Genomic DNA, 24,850 nt, shown 5'->3' on the forward strand with positions numbered 1-24,850 from the left:
ATCCCTTGCTGCTGGGCTGCTCAGTCCTGGCACTGGGGTCTGCAGTACTGTTGGTTGTCACTCTGGCCTTGGCCTAACACACATGAAACCAATAATGAATGTTTCACTAAGATCCTTAAGCTGAATGGGGTGTGTTGGGTTGGGGAGCTGCAGGGCGGTGAACCCCTAGGGGCAATCCAGCTATATTGTGTTCAAGTAAAAATAACTCTAGAGCCTATGATATGAATTACAATGCATCCTCTAGATTTTCACGCATGATTCAGGTTTGTATGTCTTGCAGCGACTCCTTCATCACCCTGTTTTCCCTGAGTAATAAGTCCACAGGGTTTTTACCTTGTTTGTGAGTGCCTTGTTCTCTCCTTGGAGCATGAGAATTTCACTCTGACTAAGCTCCAGGCTTAAAAACTTCTTCAGCTAGAGTCCTTTTTTCTCAATTTCCGTCTGACTGGCGTGCCCAAAGTAAACTGCCTCTTGCTCAGGCTCTGAAGCCAGGATATGCATATAATTGGTACCATTGGAAAGAAAACACTTTGACGTTTGTAGAAATGTTATAATAATGTAGGTGAATATAACACAATAGATATGGTAGGAGAAAATCCAAAGAAAACCAACCAGAATCTTTTTTTTTTGAGAGACCATGGTCTTGCAATGGAAAGTATAGGGAAATAGTTCAATCTAGCTACCAGTATGCAATTCCTATGGCTTCCACTGGGTGTCAGCACTCAATGTTGACGGTTTCAGGCTTGTTCCTTCCAAAACGAGTAAGAATAATGAGTTTTCCTACAGGGACACTGTCTTGGGAATTTGTGTATGCGCGCGCAATGAAGACGAGACGCAGCTGCTAATATCGTTTACCAATTTAACATACTTCTTTCCGTATGAAATATTATAGTTTGATTACATTTTAGGGTATCTGAGGAGTCAATATAACTGTATTTTGACTTGTAGATTTTTGGATTCCTTTCTCTGTATGTTGAACGAGTGGATTACTCAAATCAATGGCGCCGACTAAACTGACTTTTTGGGATATGAAGAATGATTTTATCTAATAAAACGACACTACATGTTATAGCTGGGACCCTTTGGATGACAAATCAGAGGAAGATTTTCAGAAAGTAAGTGAATATTGAATCGCTATTTGTGAATTTATGAAACCTGTGCCAGTGGAAAAATATTTTGATGTGGGGTGCCGTCCTCAAACAATCGCATGGCATGCTTTCGCTGAAATGGCTATTGTAAATAGCCATGTGCAATTAGATTGACAAGACTTTAAGCTTTCAACCGATGTAAGACACTTGTATGTACCTATATGTTTAATATCCATAATTTTTATGATTACATATTTGAATTGTGCAACCTCCAGTTTCACCGGAAGTTGTCCCACTAAAAAAAATCGCTATTATTTTCAAAGCTCTGTGGCACAGGGGTAAGACTTTGGCTTTAGTAGCCTATATTAAGTGGGATACCAGGTTTGCATTTTACATAAAGCTTCCCTTTTTTGCCTGCAAGTTTACTATTTTTCAAAAACGGAATCTATGACATTATTTAGAATGCTTATTACAGAAGCTTATAGTATGCTAAATACCACGTCAAAATCAGTGGGATCTCGCATTTTGCAACATACGGTTTGAAAAATCACATAATCAAACAAAATAAGCTGAATAGTGATTTCAAAGCATTCCTCGGAGCGCTGGTATCAAACGTAACATTAATACAGAGAGCTACAGTAATAGCTTTATTTGTTGAGAGTACATGGATAATGGAGCTGTTTGAGCTATCAAGGACTTGTACACCTGTGTGTACACCTGTGTCCTGGGCTGCACCACTTTCTGTGCCCATTTGTGTTTGGTTTGTTGAGTTGATGTTGGTGTTTTAAGCTATGCATTGGCTAAAAGCAAACTGTGCAATAGAACATGTGAGATGTACTTTACCCTACCTGAGCTTATTAAATATGTTGTTTTGTTTGAAACCATTCTTTGGTCTCTACTTCACTCTGAGGCACAAAGAGGCACAGAATAAGTTAGAGGAAAAACAAAAAGAAATGGAGGAACTTATTCAAGAAAGATCCAGTGTAATATATTATAAAAATAAAGCGAACTGGATGGAATATGGGGAAAAATGCACCAAATTCTTTCTCAATCTTCAATAAAGAAATGCTACCAATTTTTTTTATTGAAACTTGTTACAAATGATGGAGTCACGCACGATTCACCGAATGATATTTTGAAAGAGGAARTAAAGTACTTTAAGAATATGTTTTCATTTCAGTCTCCTCCATCTCCACTAACTGAAGCTAATTGTATGGATTTCTTTCCTAATAATAATGTAAAATTAACATCTGAACAGAAAGACTCATGTGAAGTCCAAATTACAGAGGAAGAACTTCTTGATGCAATTAAAGCCTTTAAGGCTGGGAAAACTCCAGGGTTGGATGGCATACCAGTGGAAGTATACAAAACTTTTTTTGATTTACTCAGTGGACCATTATTAGCAATTTTTTACCACTCCTATATAAATGGTAGATTATCAGACACGCAACACGAAGGTCTGATGTCAATATTACTGAAACAGGACCCAAGTGGTATATATAAAGATCCAGACCATTTAAAAAATGGGAGACCTCTTAAACTTCAGTGTTGTGATGCAAAAATCCTAGCAAAATGCTTGGCGCATAGAATTAAAAAAGTATTGTCAGATATTATTCATTGGAGATAATATATGACAAGTACTGGAAAAAATAGAATACTTTGAAATATCGGGGACACCAGGCCTGGTTTTCATAGCTGATTTTGAAAAGGCTTTTGATAAAGTACGACTGGAGTTTATATATAAATGCCTAGAATATTCAAATTTTGGGGAATCTCTTATAAAATGGGTTAACGTTATGTACAGTAACCCTAGGTGTAAAATAGTAAATAATGGCTACATCTCAGAAAAGTTTAAACTATCCAGAGTAAAACAAGGTTGTACACATTCGGCATATCTATTTATTATTGCCATCGAAATGTTAGCTGTTAAAATTAGATCAAACAATAATATTAAGGGATTAGAAATCCGTGGCTTAAAAACTAAGGTGCCATTGTACGCTGATGATTCATGTTTTTTTTTTAAACCACAATTAGAATCTCTCCACAGCCTCATAGAGGATCTAGATACTTTTGCTATCCTCTCTGGATTAAAACCAAATTATGTGTTAAGTGTTACGTGTTGGATCACTAAAAAAATCTTATTTTACATTATCGTGTAGTTTACCAATTAAATGGTCTGACGGAGATGTGGACATACTCGGTATACAAATTCCAAAAGAAAGAAATGATCTCACTCCCCCAAAAAATTATAGAAAGTTAGCAAAAAGAGATAAGATCTTGCTACCATGGAAAGGAAAATACCTTTAACTCTTTAGTCATATCACAGTTTACCTATTTGCTTATGGTTTTGCCTACACCTAGTGACCTGCTTTTTAAATTATATGAACAAAAAATGTTCAATTTTATTTGGAATGGCAAGCCAGAAAAAATTAAAAGGGCCCATTTATATAATGAATATGAATTCGGAGGTCAGAAATTATTATATATTAAAGCATTAGACATTAGCATTAAAGCCTAAATGCAAATTAATTACTTAAATGTGATTTACTTAAATGTGATTTTCTGGATTTTTGTTTTAGATTCCGTCTCTCACAGTCGAAGTGTACCTATGATAAAAATTACAGACCTCTACATGCTTTGTAAGTAGGAAAACCTGCAAAATCGGCAGTGTATCAAATACTTGTTCTCCCTACTGTATATGGATATGTATATTACCCCCCAAAAATACGGGGGATTGGAAATGATGCAGACAATTACATTGATGGAAGCAACAATCTTTCCGCAATATTAAGCTGATCCACCCCTTAAATATATATATTTTTAAGTTATACATTTTCTCAGAACTTAAACTTTCGATACAATGTAACAGAAAGGCAGAGAAGTTGCTTAGAGAGATCTTGAGTTCCTTCTCTCTTTTGGACCAAACAAATAATCACGTTTCCTCATACAGAAAAACATTAGTCGACAAGCATGGAGAGTATCTTCTTATTCATTGCTTGTAGTTCCTTTAGCAATTGTGTCATGTAGTTTAGTTGATTTATATAGTTATTGTTAACTTCTCTGCGCTACGAATCCCGTTAGCGGGATCACTTTCCTAAACAACCGCTAAATTGCAGGGCGCCAAATTCAAACATATTACAAAAAATATTTATAATCATGCAATCACAAGTGAAATATACCAAAACACAGCTTAGCTTGTTGTTTATCCACCTATCGTGTCAGATTTTGAAAATATGCTTTGCAGCGAAAGCAATCCAAGCTTTTGTGAGTTTATCAATCAATGCTAGAATAGTTAGCCTTATATTAGCTTGGTTAGCTTGGTCACGAAAGTCAGAAAAGCAATAAAAGTAATCGCTTACCTTTGATAATCTTCGGATGTTTGCACTCACGAGACTCCCAGTTACACAACAAATGTTATTTTTGTTCGATAAATATTACTTTTATAACAAAAAAAACACAATTTGGAATGCGCGTTATTTTCAGAAAACCAAAGCCTCGTTCCGGTCCTGAAAGGCAGAAGAAAATTACAAAAAATATTTATAATCATGCAATCACAAGTGAAATATACCAAAACACAGCTTAGCTTGTTGTTTATCCACCTATCGTGTCAGATTTTGAAAATATGCTTTGCAGCGAAAGCAATCCAAGCTTTTGTGAGTTTATCAATCAATGCTAGAACAGTTAGCCTTATATTAGCTTGGTTAGCTTGGTCACGAAAGTCAGAAAAGCAATAAAAGTAATCGCTTACCTTTGATAATCTTCGGATGTTTGCACTCACGAGACTCCCAGTTACACAACAAATGTTATTTTTGTTCGATAAATATTACTTTTATAACAAACAAACGCCATTTGGGTTGCGCGTTATGTTCAGAAAACCAAAGCCTCGTTCTGTTCGACGAAAATTCCAAAAAGTATCCGTAATGGTCGTAGAAACATGTCAAATGTTTTTTATAATCAATCCTCAGGTTGTTTTTAACAAACATAATCGATAATATTTCAACCTATTCAATAAGAGAGAAAAAGAAAATGGAGAGCTACCTCTCTCGCGCGCAGGAATTAATCAGAGGACACCTGGCTACTTTTGAAACATCTCGCTCATTTAAAAAAAATAAAAGCCTGAAACTATGTCTAAAGCCTGATCATAGCCAGAGGAAGCAATTGGAGAAGGAATCTGGTTGATACCCCTTTAAATGGAAGAAATATATTTTTTTTTTCAATAAAAAATCTGACAGGTGAGGTCAGTAGTCAGGTGTCCTCTGTTAAAAGGTTATTAACAGACAACTTGTGACAGACAACTTGTGACCACAGTGAAACTAACAACAGGATAGAGGTCTCATCCCCACCCAGAGAGGGTAGAAACCGTTGGGCTTGCAGTATATTGTGTAACATGTGGTAGCATATGATAAGCAATATGTATGTGTTGGAATGGAATTTAAAAGCAGCTTTGTCATTGTCAGAGAGGAGGAGGGACATTGAGGATGCTATGACGCTATGTGTGATATATAAACTAATGTACATGGTATTATGAGAAGAGCTCTCGAGAATAAACGCTATTGGTTAATTTGGTGGCTGGTCTCTGTCCATTTTATGTAAATAAGAACCTTACAAATTCTTAGAAACGGACAGAGTGTTTTAATTGAATTGGTTAACGAACACATAGGAATTCAATTCCTCTAACAGTGTTCCTTCAGGGAGTAGGAATAAATCAGGATGTCATCAATGTAGGACGATGAGAAAGCGGTTGATCATAACCTGGAATACCTCGTTCATAAAGGATTCCGGGGAGTAAGTCAATAGCACAATCTCCTGGGCGATGTGGTGACAGAGTGGAGGCCTTGACTTTGCTGAAGATGTTGCTGTACTGGGCGTATTCAGATGGTATGGTGGGTGGCACTGCCGAGGCAGAGTCCTCAATGGTGGTGTCTCTGCAGGGTAGGCTGAGACAACTGGAGAAGCAGGTAGAAGATCAGGACAGTAGTTCACCTTGTTGCCACGAGATGACAGGGTCGTGACAACAAAGCCAGGGGTGTCCGAGGATGAGTGGCTGTTTTGAATATGAGAGTTCCATGAGTTGAATTGGTTCTGTGTGGAAGACTCCAATCTGGAGGGTGACGCTCTGTGTGAGGTGCGTGATGAAGCTCGTGCCCAATGGCTGCCCGTCCAGGGTGTTAATCCTTAAGGGAGGAGTGACAGGTGTTAAATCAATGTCAAGCTCTTGTACTAGCTGGTGATCGATAAAATTACCGTCTGCACCCGAATCTATCAAGCCTTCTACGTACTTGGTAATCCCCTTCACGGTCATCAATACTGGGACGGAGAATTGCTTCCGGGAGATATTTAGAAATATGGACATGCCTACCTGCATGGCAGCGGGGGGAATCTTCTCATCCCTCCGTGGGGGCGAACAGGGCAATGGCTGAGTAGATGATCTTTCCCTCCACAGTATAGGCAGAAGCCTTCTTGGATCCGCTTTTGACGTTCGATACACGGGGGAGGAGCATGGCCCAACTGCAAAGGCTCTGGAAGACTCGGACAGGATGACGGAATCATGGAAAGAGAAGATTTCGGGTTCCTGGGTGGCAGAGTTCTTCGGCGGTGAGGTGGTCGATGGAAATTGCCATACTAATGTATTGATTTAAATCCTGAAGCACCTTGCGCACCAAGGACACATGCTCGGCGCATGCAGGGGAGTATATCAGAATGTCATCGATATACACCACCACACCTTGCCCGTGCATGTTCCTGAAAATCTCATCCACAAAGGCTTGGAAGACTGATGGAGCATTCATCAACCCGTGCGGCATGATGAGGTACTCATAATGCCCTGAGATGGTACTGAACGCTGTCTTCCACTCGTCACCCTCCCGGATACGCACCAGGTTGTAAGCGCTCCTGAGATCTAGTTTTGTGAAGAAGCGCACCCCGTGCATTGACTCAATCGCTGTGGCTATGAGAGGTAGCGGGTAACTGTACTTCACAGTGATCCAGTTTAGGGCTCGATAGTCAATACTCGGGCGCAGACCTCCCTCCTTTTTCTTCACAAAAAAGAAACTCGAGGAGGCGGGTGAAGTGGAGGACCGAATGTAACCCTGACGTAGAGATTCAGAGACATATGTCTCCATAGCCACCGTCTCCGCCTATGACAGGGGATACACATGACTCCTAGGAAGTGTATCCCCCGTCTCCTTGGAGGTTTATCACACAATCCCTTGACGATGGGGTGGTAATTGAGTCGCCTTCTTCTTGGAGAAGGCGAGAGCCAAATCGAATATTCGGGGGGAATGCGCACGGTGGAGACCTAGTCTGGACTTTCCACCATAGTAGCACCAATGGAAACCCCTAAACACCTCCCCGAGCACTCTCGCGACCACCCCGTGAGAGCCCTTCGTTGCCATCAAACAGTGGGGTCATGACAAGCTAACCAGGGTAGGCCTAGCACCACGGGAAACGCAGGAGAGTCAATGAGGAAGAGACTGATTCTCTCCTTGTGATCCCCCTGCGTCACCATGCCCAGGAGAGCGGTGGCCTCCCTAATTACCCCTGACCCAATTGGTTGACTGTCTAAGGCGTGAACTGGGAAGGGCATAGCCACTGGAATGATGGAGATCCATAAACTATGGGCGAATGATCGGTCTATGAAATTCCCAGCCGCGCCTGAATCGACGAGCGCCTTATGCTGGGAATGCGGGGAATACTCAGGAAAAGTAACATGCAAAAACAGGCATTGTTGTCATTTTATTACAGATGATGATCAGCAGAAATAAGGGAGTACTATCTCTCATAGTAGTAGTAGATGTGTTTCTCTTTCAATCAATCCCTTTGTACACAGCTAATAGCTAGCTAGCTACATTTAGCCAAAGCAAGCTAGCTAACTACTGATAGGGCAACCCTAAGTAACAGTACATATGAAGATGAAAAATGATCAGGCCTACTGTGTATCTTACTGTAGAAATGATTGGTGAAAACAAGTTTAGGTTGGAACTATTGCTGCTAAAATACAAGTTTAAAAAATATTCTGAACTGGAATAAACAGATTGAAGCAAGATGCTTTTTGAGGAAAACATACTCACACAGTTCTGGGGTTTTCATCTACAGCAGGAAGTGGTATCCTGCCTAACTGAGAAAGCAGTAGATGTTCTGATCCAGTTTGTCACCACATATCTATGAGTCAGGGTTCTCAATTCTGGCATACTTAAAAAACATGTACAGAAACAGACTCCATGCCGAGCATGACCTCAGGGTTGCACTGTCAAAAACTGAGCCCAGAATACACATGCTTGTTGAAGTTTCATCCAGACTCACACCTATCATTAGGGTTTTGTGTTTGTTTTCTGGTTTAAATCTGTGTGATGTGATCAATCATTTCATTCCAATTCAGAATACAATTTATTTATTGTATTTTAATAGCAACAGTTACAACCTAGATGTTTTTTCAACAATACTTTCTACAGTAAGTACATGTATAGTAGACCTGCATTTTTCATCTGTACTGTTACTTAGAGTTGCACTATCAAAAACTGAGCCTGTGTGTGTGTTTTCTGGATTACAAATTTGTTTACATTCCTGTTTGTGAGCATTTCTCCTTTGCCAAGATAATCCATCCAGGTGTGGTATATCAAGAAGCTGATTAAATAACACGATCGTTACAAAGGTCACTCTAAAATGTGCAGTTTTTGTCACACAACACAATGCCACAGATCTTTCAAGTTTGAGGAGCGTGAAATTGGCATGCTGACTACAGGAATGTCCACCAGAGCTGTTGCCATAGAATTGAATGTTAATTTGTCTACCATCTGTCGCCTCCAACGTAGTTTTGAAGAATTTGGCTGTATGTCAAAATGGCCTCTCAACCACAGACCACGTGTAACCACGCCAGTCCAGGATATCCACATCCGGCTTCTTCACCTGCAGGGTCATCTGAGACCAAAGCAAACTTTGTGACATGCGCCGATTACAACAAGTGTAGACTTTACCATGAATTGCTTATTTACAAGCCCTTAACCAACAGTGCAGTTCAAGAAGAAGAAAATATTTACAAAGTAGACAAAAAAAATGTTCTAATAAAAAGTAACACAATAAGACTAACAATAACGAGGCTAAATACAGGGGGCACTGGTGCCAAGTCAGTGTGCGGGGGTACAGGCTAGTTGAGGTAATCTGTACATGTAGGTGGTGGCGAAGTGGCTCTGCATAGGTAACAAACAAACAGCGAGTAGCAGCAGTGTACAAAAGGGAGGGAGGGGGGTCAATGTAAATTGTCCGGTGGCGATTTTATGAATTGTTCAGCAGTCTTATGGATTGGGGGTAGAAGCTGTTGAGGAGCCTTATGGTCCTAGACATGGCGCTCCGGTACCGCTTGCCGTGCGGTAGCAGAGAAAACCGTCTATAACTTGGGTGACTGGAGTCTCTGACAATGTTATGGGCTTTCCTCTGACACACCTATTATATAGGTCCTGGAAGGCAGGAAGCTTGGCCACAGTGATGTACTGGGCCTTTCGCACTACCCTCTGAAGCGCCTTATGGTCAGATGCCAAGCAGTTGCAATACCAGGCGGTGATGCAACCGGTCAGGATGCTCTCGATGGTGCAACTGTAGAACCTTTTGAGTATCTGGGGACCCATGACAAATATTTTCAATCTCCTGAGAGGGAAAAGGTTTTGTCGTGCCCTCTTCACAACTGTCTTGGTATGTTTGGACCATGATAGTTCGTTGGTGATGTGGACACCAAGGAACTTGAAACTCTCGACCCTCTCCACTATAGCTCCGTCGATGTTAATGGGGGCCTGTTGGGCCCGCCTTTTCCTGTAGTCCACAAGTTCAGCTCCTTAGTCTTGCTCACATTGAGGGAGAGGTTGTTGTCCTTGCACCACACTGCCAGTTCTCTGACCTCCTCCCTATAGGCCGTCTCATCGTTGTCGGTGATCAGGCCTACCACTGTTGTGTCGTCAAACTTAATGATGGTGTTGGAGTCGTGTTTGGCCACGCAGTCGTTGGTGAACAGGGAATACAGAAGGGGACTAAGTACACACCACTGAGGGGCCCCAGTATTACCCAGTATTGGATCTCCGGTAATGACAATAACTATTCTCCGTCTTAAATTGTATATTTTATTTACGTATTAGGATACCTGAGGTTTGATTAGAAACGTTGTTTGACTTGTTTAGAAGAAGTTTATTGGTAACTTACGGGATTCATTTGTATGCATTTTGAACGAGGGAAACCGGTGGATTATTGAATGAAGCGCGCCAGCTAAACTGAGTTTTTGGGGATATAAAGAAGGACTTTATCGAACAAAACGATAATTTGTGATGTAGCTGGGACCTTTTGGAATGCCAACAGAGGAAGATCTTCAAAGGGAAGTGATTTATTTTATCGCTATTTCTGACTTTCGTGACGCATCTGCCTGGTTGGAAAATGTTTTTAATGCTTTTGTGTTCTGGGCACTGTCGGTGTTTAGTCCCAGAGTCCTTAGCTTAGTGATGAGCTTAGTGGGCACTATGTTGTTGAACGCTGAGCTGTAGTCAATGAACAGCATTATAACATAGGTGTTTTTTTTGTCCAGGTGAGAAAGGGCAGTGTGGAGTGCGATTGAGATTGCGTCATCTGTTGATCTGTTGGGGCAGTATGCGAATTGGAGTGGGTCTAGGGTGTCCAGGAGGATGCTGTTGATCTGAGCCATGACCAGCCTTTCAAAGCACTTGATGGCTACCAACGTGCGTGCCACGGGGCGGTAATCATTTAGGCAGGTTACCTTCGCTTCCTTGGGCACAGGGACTAGGGTGGTCTGCTTGAAACATGTAGGTATTACAGACTCGGTCAGGGAGAGGTTGAAAATGTCAGTGAAGACACTTGACAGCTGGTCCGCTCATGCTTTGAGTACACGTCCTGGAAATCCGTCTGGTCCAGAGGCTTTGTGAATGTTGAACAGTTTCAAGGTTTTGTTCACATCGGCTACCGAGAGCATTATCACATAGTCATCCAGAACAGCTGGTGCTCTTGTGCATTCTTCAGTGTTGCTTGCCTCGAAGTGAGCATAAAAGGCATTGAGCTCGTCTGGTAGGCTTGTGTCACTGGGTAGCTGCCTCTGGATTCCCCTTTGTAGTCTGTAATAGTTTTCAAGCCCTTCCACATCCGACGAGCGTCAGAGCCGGTGTAGTAGGATTCAATGTTAATCCTGTATTGACGCTTTGCTTGTTTGATGGTTCGTCTGAGGGCATAGAGGGATTTCTTATAAGCGTCCGGATTAGTCTACCGCTCCTTGAAAGCGGCAACTATAGCCTTTAACTCGATGCAGATTTTGTCTGTAATCCATGGCTTCTGGTTGGGATATGTACATACAGTCACTGTCCGATGACTGAGGTGGTGTATTCCTCAATGCCATTGGATGAATCCCGGAACATATTCCAGTCTCTGGTAGCAAAACAGTCCTGTAGTGTAGCATTCGTGTCATCTGACCACTTCAGTACTGAGCGAGACACTGGTATTTCCAGCTTTAGTTTTTTCTTGTAAGCAGGAATCAGGAGGATAGAATTATGGTCAGATTTGCCAAATGGAGGGCAGGGGTTAGCTGTGTATGCATCTCTGTGTGTGGAGTAAAGTTGGTCTTGGATTTTTTCCCTGGTTGCACATGTGACATGCTGGTAAAAAAATTGTACAACTGATTTATGTTTGCCTGCATTAAAGTCCCTGGCCACTAGGAGCGCCGCTTCTGGGTGAGCATTTTCTTCTTATGGCCTTATAGAGTTGGTTGAGAGCAGCTTGCTTGTTTGGTGGTACAATACACGGCTACAAATAACAGATGAGGAACTCTCTTGTTAAGGATAGATTGAGGGTCTACAGTTATCACAAGTACTCTACTACAGGGACGTGAGCATAACTCCTCGACCACTTCTTTACTCCACTAGGTAGGTGGCAAGTCATTCTGCGAAATATTGGGATGAATGCATGCCAAATATAAACTCCTGCTTTCTCGGGCCCAGTACGATAATTGATCATGCATAAACTGTAATTTGGACTAGAAAAGTTGTCCAAAAACTGTTTAAAATAGTTGTCGTGAGTATTAACAAAAACTGAGATTGGCAGGCGAAAACCTGAGAAAATCCTTCAGGGTAGTTAGTTGGTTTGTGGGGGTTTTTGTAGTTTTCTATTCCCTTGCCATTACAGCTATCCAATTTTTTATTTTTATTGTATATTATTTTTTTTATTCACCTTTTATTTAACCAGGTAGATGCTAGTTTGAGAACAGTTCTCATTGCAACTGCGGACCCTGCGCCAGATAAACGCATAGCTAGTGTGACACAGACAACACAGAAGTTTAACATGAGTAATAACAATAACAATCAAATTAAATATGGTAGAAAAAAAGAGAAATACTATATAACAATTGTCGCAAAAGGCTTGATGGTAGGAATAATATCAATAATCTACAAATTTTAGCAGATTAACACTGAGTGAAAATCATCAGATGATCCAGTATTGCAATGAAAGAGATCTGCGTTGCAAGAAGAGAGCAGAAAGTAAATAAAATAAAAGCATATGGGGTGAGTAGTCATAATTGGGTCGTGGGTTAGTATACGATGGACTATTGTTACAGCTGCAGCGATCGGTTAGCTGCTCGTCGGAAGCAGATTTTTTAAAGATTGGTTGTATCGGAATAAAAACCTCCAACTTCAGAGATTTGCAATTCGTTTCAGTCGCAGTCTAGCAGAAGTACTGGAGAAAAGGTGTCAAATTGAGGTTGTTAGCTTTAGGGATGATCAGTGAGAACTCCTGAGGAGATCGCGTGCTGCGGTGGTGTATGCCACTCGTGATCCAGTGAATACTGAGATAAGGCAGGCACTTCCTAGCATAGCCTTGTAGATGACCTGGAGCCAGTGGGCATCTGACGACGAACATGTAGCGAGGGGCCAGCCGACTAGGGCATACAGGTCGACAAGTGTGGGTTCGATTATTAAGGTGCTTAGTTAAGTACAAAACGACATGCACTGTGTTAAACTGCATCCATGTTTCACGTTTAGTAGCAGTGTTGGAGCATTTTGTTTATTGATGAACATCGCCGAAGTCGGGATAGGTAGGATGGTATTTTGATAGTCAGTTTACATAGGCTAAGTTTGTCGGCGTGAGTGAAGGAGGCTCTTGTGCGGTCAATAGAAAGCGATCTGATTTGATTTGGGCAGTGGAGATGTTTGATATGAGTCTGGAGGAGAGTTTGCAGTCTAGCCAGGACACCAGGACTTATAGATGTTCCACATAATTCGCAGTCGAACCGTCCAGGGTAGTGATTGCTAGTCGGGCTTGCGTGCGTGTGTGCAGGCAGGAACGCGTTGAAAGCATGATTTGTTTACTAGCGTTTAAGAGCAGTTGCTGACTGGCCACGGACAGGAGTGTTGTATGGCATTGAAGCTCTTTTTTGGAGGTTAGATAGCACTCAGGTCCAAAGTGAAGGGCCGGAAGTATATAGAATGGTTCGTTGCGTAGAGGTGGATTTCAGGGAATTCCGCCCGAGCACAGAGCAACCACTCATGGATGTATTACAGAGGAAAAGAAGCGGCCCGAGAACGTTGAAACCCTGTATTATGGTCACCCCATAGAGACTGCTCAGATGCCGGACAACTATGTCCCTCCCGATTCTGAACTACCCACTGATATCTCTGTCTGCAAAGTTTAGTTGGTGAACCAGGGCAATGGCAGTCATTAGAAAAACGAGGCATAAGTCTTGCCATAAATATGGTGATTCGGACAGAAGTCGAAAGCCTTGGCCAGGGGTCGAAAATGAACGACACGGTGCACTAGAATGTCCTTTTTATCGATGGCGTTATTGATTGGATCGTTTAGTACCTTGGCGTGGCTGAGGCTGCACCCTGACCGGCTCGAAACCGGATCTTGCACTGCGGATGAAAGTTACGGTGGGATTTCGATGGCATGAGTCAGTGCATCTGTTTGTTTTGACTTGGCTTCGAAGGACCTTCTTATGTAGGCAGTGAGGCAGGATGGATTTTATGTGTCTCTTAACTCAGTTTGGGCCAGTTGGTGTCTCCCCTTTGAAGAGGGGAGTATGACCGCGGCAGCTTATCCAATCCTTGGTGGAATTCAGATGCCACGAAGGAGAGCTTGTTGAACATAGGCTCGGTAATAGGGGGTGCGACAAATTGGCGGCGGGACAGGTTTCAAAATTAGGTGGGTCCATGATTGTTCAAGCCCAGGTTGATTTGTATGGAGTCCAGGTTATTCCAGCTCTCAGAACCTCTGCTATCTGGAATTTAGTAAAGGAAAGCTGGGCGAGGCTTGGAGCGGATGTAGCAGCGGGGGCGGAGGTTCTGCAAGTTTTGGCCAAGGTTGGAGTCGCCAGGAGGAAGGCATGGCCAGCCATTGAGAAATGCTTGTTGAAGTCTTCGATTATCACGGATTTATCGGTGGTGACCGTGTTACCTAGCCTCAGTGCAGTGGGCAGCTGGGARGAGGTGCTCTTGTTCTCCATGGACTTTACAGTATCCCAGAACTTTTTGGAGTTAGAGCTACAGGATGCGAATTTCTGCTTGAAAATGACTTAGGACTCAAATTGCCATTTCTATGCCTTCCACTAGATGTCAACAGTCTTTAGAAATTGTTTCAGGCTTGTATTCTGAAAAATTAGGGAATAAGAGCAGTCGGAATGACTAGACCCTAAAGTGTCACAGAACTTTTTCATGCGCGTGACAGAGAGATAGCCTTTCTTGTTTACCTTTAAATTGACGAAGTTATTGTCCGGTTGAGATATTATCAATTATTTAGGCTAAAAACAACCAGAGGGTTGAATTTAAACATCGTTTGACATGTTTCTATGAACTTAAAGGATACAATTTATTTATTTTTTTGAGGAAAACGCGCAAACAAAACGGAGGTTTTTGAAAATAAAGAGACTTTATCAAACAAAATAAACATTTATTGAGTAATGAATGTCTGCTGAGTGCAACCATATGAAGATCATCAAAGGTAAGGGATTCATTTTCTCTATTTCTGACTTGTGTAACTGTTCTACTTGGCTGGTTACTGTTTGTAATGATTTGTCTAGTGGGCTATGTTCTCAAATAATCGTAAGTTATGCTTACGCCGTAAAGCATTTTTAAAATCTGACACCGTGGTTGGATTCACAAGAAGTTAATCTTTAACTTCTTTAATATAAGGGGCAGCATTTTCACTTTTGGATAAATTGCGTGCCCATAGTGAACTGCCTCCTACTCTGTCCCATATGCTAATATATGCATAGTATTATTACTATTGGATAGAAAACACTCTGAAGTTTCTAAAACGTTTCTAGAACTCATATGGCAGGCAAAAACCTGAGGAAAAATCCAAACAGGAAGTGAGAATTCTGAGAGTGGTCGATGTTAAAGTCATCGCCTATTCAATTCCCTGTAATATATGGATCTGTTTGCACTTCCTATGCCTTCCATTAGATGTCAACAGTCAGTAGAACGTGGAATAAAGCTTATGCTGTGTTGTGGGACCGGACGGGAGGTGTTTGAGTCAGTGGTCTGGCAGAGCGCCAGTTCTTGGTCACGCACTTTCCTCATGATATCGCCATGCGTTCCATTACTTATAGAGACTGAAAAGAATGCTCCGGTTGGAACGTTATTGGATATATATGATAACAACATCCTGAAAAATTATCTCTCTTTACTAAGCTTTGACCAGTTATTCGACTTGTAATATAAACTTTTTGAAGTTTTGTCCGACGTTTGCCTGCAGCTCCGCGAGCGTTTGGACTGTGTACTACACATTGCTAGCAAATTAGCTAATTGGACTGAAGTTTATGGACATTATCACAAAACAACGATTTATTGGGGAACTAGGATTCCTGGTACTGCATTCTGTAGATAAAATCAAAGGTAAGGGATATTTATGATGTATTTTCGTATTTCTGTTTACTCGAACATGGCGGAGAAATGTTGTTAAATCTGAGCACCGCTCTCAGATTATTGATTGGTGTGCTTTTTTACGTAAAGTTTTTTTTAATCTGACACAGCGTTTGCATTAAGAACAAGTGTATCTTTAATTATATGTAAAACATGTATCTTTCTTCAAAGTTATGATTAGTATTTCTGTTATTTGACGTGGCTCTCTTTTAATTACTCCGGATATTTGGAGGTATTTCTGAACATGGGCCAATGTAAACCGAGATTTGTGGATATAAATATGCACCTTATCGAACAAAACATAAATGTAGGTGGTACATGATGTCATATGAGTGTCATTCGATGAAGATGTTCAAAGTTAGTGATTCATTTTATCTCTATTTCTGCTTTTGTGACTGCTATCTTTTGCTTTGAAAATGGCCTTCTTTTTCTGTGGCTATGTACTGAGCTACATAATTGTTTGGTGTGCTTTTCCACGTAAATCCTTTTTGAAATCAGACATGTTGGCTGGAATTCACAACATGTGTAGCTTTAATTTGGTGTCTTTCATGTGTATTTCATGAAAGATTGATTTTTATAGTAATATATTTGAATTTGTCACGCTACATTTTTTCTGGATTTTGGCCAAGTGGGACGTTAGCGTCCAAATTCCTAGAGAAGTTAAACCTATGTAAATATAGTTTTTGTTTTCTGAATTTTTATAATGAGTATTTCTGTATTTGAATTTGGCGCCCTGCCAGTTTCACTGGCTGTTGACGAGTTGGGACGCTACCGTCCCACATACCCTAGTGAAGTTAATAATAGACATCGCGCACCAGCTGTTATTGACAAAAAGACACACACCCCCACCCCTCGTCTTACCAGAGGTAGCGTCTCTGTTCTGCCGGTGGTGGAAAATCCCGCTAGCTCTATATTGTCTGTATCTTTGTTCAGCCACGTCTCGTGTGCAACATAAGATGTTACAGTTTTTAATGTCCCGTTTGGTATGATATCTTAATCGTAGTCATCAATTTTATTTTCCAAGATTGCACGTTAGCAAGGAATGGAAGGCAATGGGAGTTTTACACAGCTCGCCTCCGGATCTCAGAATTGGTGCCCGATCTACAGCCTCTCTTTTCCAGTGTCTTTCTTCACGTCCTAAGGCGTGGATCTGGGCCTGTCAATGAAAGCAGATATCCTTCTCGTCGGACTCGTTAAAGGAAAAGTTTTCTTCCAGTCCACGGTGAGTAATCACTTTCTGATGTCCAGAAGTTATTTTCGGTCATAAGTGACGGTAGCAGCAACATTATGTACACAAGAAGTAAAAAAATAAGTTAAACAAAACGATAAAATACAAAATTGCACAATTGTTTGGGAGAATGTAAACGTCAGCCATGTCTTCGGCGCCATCTTCAGCTACCAGAATCTAGCAAAAACTGTCAGAAACTGTCTCAGGGAGCTCAACTCTGCATGCTCATCTCATCATCAGGATCTTGACCTGACTGCAGTTCTGCATCCTATACCGAAATCAATTGGCAAATGCTCACCTTTGATGGCCCGGGCACGCTGAGAAATGTGCTCTTCACGGATGAAACCTGGTTTCAACTGTAACGAGCAGATGGCAGAAAGAGTGTATGGCGTCTGTGGGCCAGCGGTTTGCAGATGTGCAACATTGTGAACAGAGTGCCCCGTGGTGTTGGTGGGTTATGGTATGGACAGGCATAAGCTACGAACAACGAACACATTTTGCATTTTATCAATGGAAATTTGAATGCACAAAAATACCGTGACGAGATCCTGAGGCCCATTGTTGTGCTATTCTTCCGCCTCCATTACCACATTTCTGAAATATGGCCTGATGATGCAGTTATATCCACATTGAAGCACTTGAATTATTAAGTTGTTTTTTCATAGCCTAGGGTTACGAACCGGCTCGTAGCCCGTAACAAAGAGGGAGACAACACGGACATAAAGAAATAACAAACATATTTATTAAATGAAGTAAACTATATTCAACTAATAATGGTCTGTGGAGTCAGTAGTAAGTTAGTTGATGTGTGCATAGATGGTGATAATGAGGAGTAGAGCGGCGCCAAAACAAATGAAAACAAAGAACACCCAAATTGCCACAACCAAAAACAACAGTGTGACTGCGTGGAGAGAGTATGCATCCTACATCTCCCTAGTGAGTCAACAGATGGATCCTACCCATGCGAGATTACGGAGACCTAATTTATAGATTGGCAGGTAAGAGTGCTCTTGAGCTGCTAGATGTTCTTTACCATTCTGCCATCAGATTTGCCACCAATGCTCCTTATAGGACACATCACTGCACTCTATACTCCTCTGTAAACTGGTCATCTCTGTATACCTTTTGCAAGACCCACTGGTTGAAGCTTATTTATAAAAACCCTCTTGGGCCTCACTCACCCTATCTGAGATCTACTGCACCCCTCATCCTCCACATACAACACCCGTTCTGCCAGTCACATTCTGTTAAAGGTCCTCAAAGCACACACATCCCTGGGTCACTCATCTTTTCAGTTCGCTGCAGCTAGCAACCTGAACGAGCTGCAACAAACACTCAAACTGGACTGTTTTATCTCAATCTCTTCATTCAAAGACTCAATGATGGGCACCCTTACTGACAGTTGTGGCTGCTTCTCGTGATGTCTTGTTGTCTCTAACTTCTTGCCCTTTGTGCTGTTGTCTCTTCCCAATAATGTTTGAACCCTATTTTGTGCTGCTACCATGTGTTGCTACCTTCCTATGTTGTCTTAGGTCTCTCTTTATGTAGTGTTGTGTGTTTTGTCACGTTTGTATTTAATTTATTTATCTTTAATCCCAGCCCCATYCCCACAGGAGGCCTTTTGGAAGGCCGTCATTGTAAATAAGAATTYRTTTTTAACTGACTTTCCAGGTTAAATAAAATAAGTGTCCCAAACAATAAGGGGATCTGCTGTACCAATGTTATGTTGGAAAAATTCAGAAAAACAACATTTCACAGGCCACAATCAACAGCCTGATCAACTCTATGTGAAAGTGTGTCGCACTGTTTGAGGCAAATGGTGGTAACACCAGATACCGACTGGTTTTCTGATCCACGCCCATACCTTTTTTTTAAGGTATCTGTGACCAATAGATGCATATCTGTGTTCCCAGCCATGTGAAATCCATGATTAGGGCCCAATAAATGTATATCAATTGACTGATTTCCTTATATGAGCTGTAAATCTTTGAAATTGTTGCATGTTGCTTTTATATTTTTGTTCAGTGTAAATTTACATGTACATTTTAGTAATTTAGCAGACAYTCTTATCCAGAGCGRCTTATGTTAGWGCATTCATCTTAAGATACTGTAGCTAGGTTAGACGATAACATATAACAATTGTAGCAAGTACATTTTCCTGCCATGGGATTTATATAAGATGCTCTTTAAAGAGGGTTTCAGACGTTTTCGGAAGATGGGCAGAGACCTTATCTATCAGCATCATCATTGATTTGGTTCCTTTCTATATCTTTGCTTTGGCAATGTATGTGTTTAACACTTTCCATCCCAATAAAGCCCTTTCATTGAATCGAGAGCGAGAGAGAGAAAGAGAGAGAGAGAGAGCGAGAGAGAGAGCAGGATAAATATGTGTTAACAGCAAGATGAAAGAAAAATGTGCCCTTCCTGTCAACCGGTCTGACAAGCCAACTTATATAAAGACCTGTCAGACCATACAGTCATGCCAGGTAAGAATGGTTTGAATAACTTCCTCATAAAGGRAGAGACAATAGTTTTCAGTTGATTAGATTAGCAATACTTCTGAGAGACTCAAACATAGTTTATTATTTAGCATAAACACTCAAAGACAGAAATATAATATGAAACACAGAGTTCATTAGGTGTAAAATAGAAATACAGTATCAGTGGACATTAGCAGAGACACTCAGGCTCTCTGACAGGCTGATTAGATCACTCAGATACCTTGGTTCAAACGTTGCTTTTCAAAATGCCTGTGCTGTAGCAACGGTACATTGTTAATGTGACAAACTCTCTCTCAAAGTGACACCAATCAGCAAGTTGGTTTGCAATCATCTCCAACTAAACCTTTGTAATGAAATACATAGTGACATTTCTGAATATGGCCCTGATGATGCAGTTATATCCACATTGAAGCACTTGATTTATTAGTTGTTTTTTAATTAGCCTATGTTACGAACCGGCTCGTAGCCCGTAACAAAGAGGGAGACAAACAGAGATAAAGAAATAACAAACATATTTATTAAATAATTAACTATATTCAACTAATAATGGTGTGCGTAGTCAGTAGAAAGTGAGTTGATGTGTGCATAGATGGTGATAATGAGGGGAGTAGAGCGGCGCCAAAACAAACAAACACAAAGAACACCCAAATGCCACAACCAAAAACAACAGTGAGACTGCGTGGAGAGAGTATGCATCCTACATCTCCCTAGTGAGTCAACAGATGGATTCTACCATGCGAGATTACGGAGACCTTATTTATAGATGGCAGGTAAGAGTGCTTTGAGCGGCTAGATGTTCTTTACCATTCTGCCATCAGATTTCCACCAATCTCCTTATAGGACACATCATTGCACTCTGTACTCCTCTGTAAACTGGTCATCTCTGTATACCCGTTGCAAGACCCACTGGTTGAAGCTTATTTATAAAACCCTCTTGGGCCTCACTACCCTATCTGAGATCTACTGCACCCCTCATCCTCCAAATACAACACCCGTTCTGCCAGTCACATTCTGTTAAAGGTCTCCAAAGCACACACATCCATGGGTGCTCGTCTTTTCAGTTCGCTGCAGCTACGTTCGCTGCGTTACAACTGAGCCAAACCTGGCAGAGCGCACACTGGGACGGTTTCCGTGCTCACCACTCAACTTCCTGCTTCACCTGGCTTACTTCGCACACCTCAGCTGAAATGGCGCTGAGAGAGGTGGCCTTGTGACTAGCTCTTATGAAACTTGTAGTATTTCGTTTTTTATGCATTCTACATTATTAGCGCAAATGTTTTGTGTCATAACATCTGCCGGGAAGAACTATTGATGCCAGAGCGGCAGTAACTCAGCAGAACTACCAGCACTACGACCAGGAATACAAGTGGATCCTTGTTGTTCTCCTCCAGGGCAATTTAACTGATTCCAAGGCCGCGCGGGGAGGAGAAGCGCTCGGAGTGGCCTGCTGGTTGACTTAGGAAGTGCGCACACCACCCACCTATTCCGTGTATATTTCTCGCTAATGTTCAGTCTCTGGATAACAAAATTGATGAACTCAGGCAAATGTTTTTTCAGACGAGAGACATCCGTGACTGTAACATACTCTGTTTCACGGAAACATGGCTCTCCTGGGATATTCTGTCAGTCGGTCCAGCCATTTGGGTTCTCCTGACTTCCAGGAGTCACGTGTATCCCCTGTCGCAAGCGGAGACGGCGGCTTGGAGACGTATGTCTCCGAATCCCGGCTCAGGGTACATTTGTTCCTCCACTTCACCGCCTCCTCGAGTTTTGTTTTTGTGAAGAAGAAGGTGGAGGTCTGCGCCCGTGCATTGACTATCGAGGTCTCAATCAAATCACGGTGAGGTACAGTTACCGCTACCTCTTATCGCCGCGGCGATTGAGTCATGTAGGGGGCATGCTTCTTCACTAAACTGGATCTCAGGAGTGCGTACAACCTGGTACGTATCCGGGAGGGAGACGAGTGGAAGACGGCGTTTAGTCCACCTCAGGGCATTATGAGTACCTCGTCATGCCATACGGGTTGATGAATGCTCCATCAGTCTTCCAATCCTTTGTAGATGAGATGTTCAGGGACCTGCACGGCAGGGTGTAGTGGTGTATATCAATGACATTCGGGGGGGGGGGGGGGGGGGTAGTGATATACTCCGCAACATGCGCCGAGCATTTCGCTGGTGCGCAAGGTACTTGGACGACTGTTGGAGCATGACGTCAAGGCCTGTACGTCAAGGCCTGTTCTTTCAGCAGGCCGTCTCTTCTAGGGTATCGCATTTCCAATCAGGGTGGAGATGGAGAGTGACCGCATTTCAGCGTGCGTAATGGCCGATCCCACCAGGTAAGGTGCAGAGTTTTTAGGTTTTCCAATTACTCCGAGATATATCCGGGTTTTGGCCAGTGGCTGTTACATTACTCACTGCTGAGGGGTCTGTACGTCTGCAGTGGTCGGATGAGACGGACAGGGCTTTGGCACCTAAGAGCTCTGTTTACTCGGTACTGTGCTGGCCCATCCGGATCCCTCTTTGGCGTTCATAGTGGAGGTGGACGCGTCCGAGGCTGGGTAGTAGCCGTGCTCTCTCAGTGCTCGGGCACGCAATCGAAGCTCCGCCCTGTGCTTTCTTCTCGAAGATGCTCAGCCCGGCGACCGGACTATGATGTGGGGGACGGGAGCTGTTGCTGTGGTTGAAGCTTTGAAGGCGTGGAGACATTGGCTAAACACCCTTTCTTCATCTGGACTGACCACGCAACCTGGAGTACATCCGGGCAGCGAGGAGACTGAATCCTCGGCAGGCAAGGTGGGCCATGTTCTGTGTGTACCCTGTCCTCAGACAGGTTCAGAATATGAAGGCAGAGCACTGTCCCAGCTGAATGACAGAGGAGCGGCTATGAATCAGACTCCCATTCTCCGGCCTCCTGCCTGGTAGCGCGGTCGTGTGGAAGCTGGAGCGACATTGAGCAGGCGTTCGTACAGAGCCTGCTCCCTCCAGTGTCCCGTCGGCGTCAGTACGTTCCGTCTGCTTTCCGTGACAGTGATCTATTGGGCCCACACGTCACCCTCCTCTGGTCATCCGGGGATTGGTAGACGGTGCACTGTCTTACTGGAAGTACTGGTGGCCCACCTTGGCAAAGGACGTGAAGGTTTCCTCCTGCTCGGTGTGTGCCCAGTGTAAGCCTCTTAGACACTGCCCAGAGGTAAGCTACATCCTTACCCGTTCCACAACGGCCTTGGTCACACTTGTCGGTGGATTTTATGACGGATCTTCCTCCCTCACAGGGAAACACCACGATCCTGGTCTTGTGGATCGTTTCTCTAAGTCCTCTGTTGTTCTCTCTCTCCCTCTGCCCGGTCTCCCTACGGCCTACAAACTGTTTACACACGTCTTCCTGCACAACGGGATGCCTGAGGATATAGTGGTGTCTGATCGAGCCCATCCATCACTTCGAGAGTCTGGAGGGCTTCATGGAACGTCTGGGGGTCTCGTCAGCCTCACCTCAGGTTTCCACCCGAGAGTAATGGGCAGGTGGAAAGAGTGAACCAGGATGTGGGCAGGTTCCTGCGGTCTATTGCCAGGACCGGCCAGGAGAGGGGCGGCTTCGTGCCTGGGCAGAGATGGCGCAGAACTCGCTCTGACACTCCTCCACTAACCTCTCCCTTTCAGTGTGTATTGGGTTCTAGCCGTTCTGCATCGTGGCTGCAGAGTCAGACCGAGCTCCTGCGGTGGACGATTGGTTCAGGCGGCGGAGGAGACATGGGAAGCGGCCCAGGTCACCTCCAGCAGGCCGCGCTGCGCCAAAAGACCAGCGTGGACCGTCACCGCGGTGAGGCGGGGGGACCGGGTGGAACGGGTCTGGCTCTTGACTCGTAACCTGCCCTCCGCCTTGCGGAAGCTGGGCCCACGGTTTGTGGGGCCATTCAAAGTCCTGAGGAAGAGTGAACGAGGTATGTTCAGGTTACAGCTCCCCCCGAATACCATATTAACCCCTCGTTCCATGTGTCTCCTCAGGCCGGTGTGGTTGGTCCACTCCAGGAGTCTGAGGTGCGGGATGTTCCTCAGCCCCTGCGCTACCCTGTCCGTTCCATCCTGGATTCGAGGCGTCGGGCGGGGGCCTTCAGTACCTCGTGGAGTGGGAGGGGTACGGTCCGGAGGAGACGTGCTGGTTCCGGTGGCGGATGTGTTGGACCCTGAACTGCTGGTGGGAGTTCCTGGCGCTCGCCCTCCGGTCGTCCCGAGGCCGGTGTCGGCGTGCCGCTGGAGCCGTGCGTCAAGGGGTGGTACTGTCACGACTTCCGCCGAAGTTGGCTCTTCTCCTTGTTGGGAGGCGTTCGCGCTCAACTCACGGCTTTCTAGCCATCGCCGCTCCATTTTTCATTGATCCATTTGTTTTTTCTAGTTCCCTGCACACCTGGTTTTCATTCCCCAATCACACTGCATGTATTTATTCCTCTGTTCCCTCATGTCTTGTGGGTAATGTTTGTGTTACGTGTCATTTTTGAGCGCAGACTGGTGTTCTATATTCCGTGTTTTGTCACGAGGTATGTTTATTTGTTTGAACAATATTATTGTGACTGTTTGCGCGTTTTGGACTTTTGCATATTGGCTGGAGGTTTTGATGCAGTGGTGTCCGTCTGTTGGTGCCACGTCCTGACCAAAGTGCTTATGTGTTTTTGCTTGGTTTTATGTTGGTCAGGACGTGAAGGTGGGTTGGCATTCTATGTTGTTGTGTCTAGTTTGTCGGTTTCCTGTGTTTCGGCCTAGATATGGTTCTCATCAGAGGCAGCTGTCAAATCGTTGTCCCTGGATTGAGAATTATTATTAGGTGGCTTGTTTTGTGTTGGGGTTTTGTGGGGTGGTTGTTTTCCTGTCTTTGTGTTTCCTATGCACCAGCTAGACTGTTATCAGTTTGCAACACATTGTGTTATTTTGTATTTGTAGTGTTCACTATTTATTCGTTTAATTAAACATTGTGAGCACTGGCTACGCTGCGTGTTGGTCTGATCCCTGTTACCCACCCTCTTCTAGTACAGAGAGGGAAGGCTGCCGTTACAGTGGTTTCAACCTCGTAATTTAAATTGATTTTTATTTGGATTCATGTAATGGACTACCACAAAACTAGTGGTGAAGGGTGACATTTTTTTAAATT

At 43.2% G+C, this 24,850-nt stretch overlaps 1 protein-coding gene across 1 annotated transcript in view; it reads left to right on the plus strand.

Annotated features, from left to right (window-relative positions):
* Nucleotides 1–22,790, plus strand: part of LOC139024744 (GTPase IMAP family member 9-like) — a 50,551-nt gene extending 27,761 nt beyond the window's left edge. Inside the window, exon 3 of the mRNA XM_070439670.1 lies at nucleotides 22,633–22,790. Within this exon, the coding sequence (XP_070295771.1) occupies nucleotides 22,633–22,790 (158 nt within the window). The remainder of the gene's footprint in view (nucleotides 1–22,632) is intronic.
* Nucleotides 22,791–24,850: the final 2,060 nt, after the last annotated feature.

This window comes from Salvelinus sp. IW2-2015, unplaced genomic scaffold (assembly GCF_002910315.2).
Source record: "Salvelinus sp. IW2-2015 unplaced genomic scaffold, ASM291031v2 Un_scaffold1831, whole genome shotgun sequence".
In the NCBI taxonomy this organism is placed as follows: domain Eukaryota; kingdom Metazoa; phylum Chordata; class Actinopteri; order Salmoniformes; family Salmonidae; genus Salvelinus; species Salvelinus sp. IW2-2015.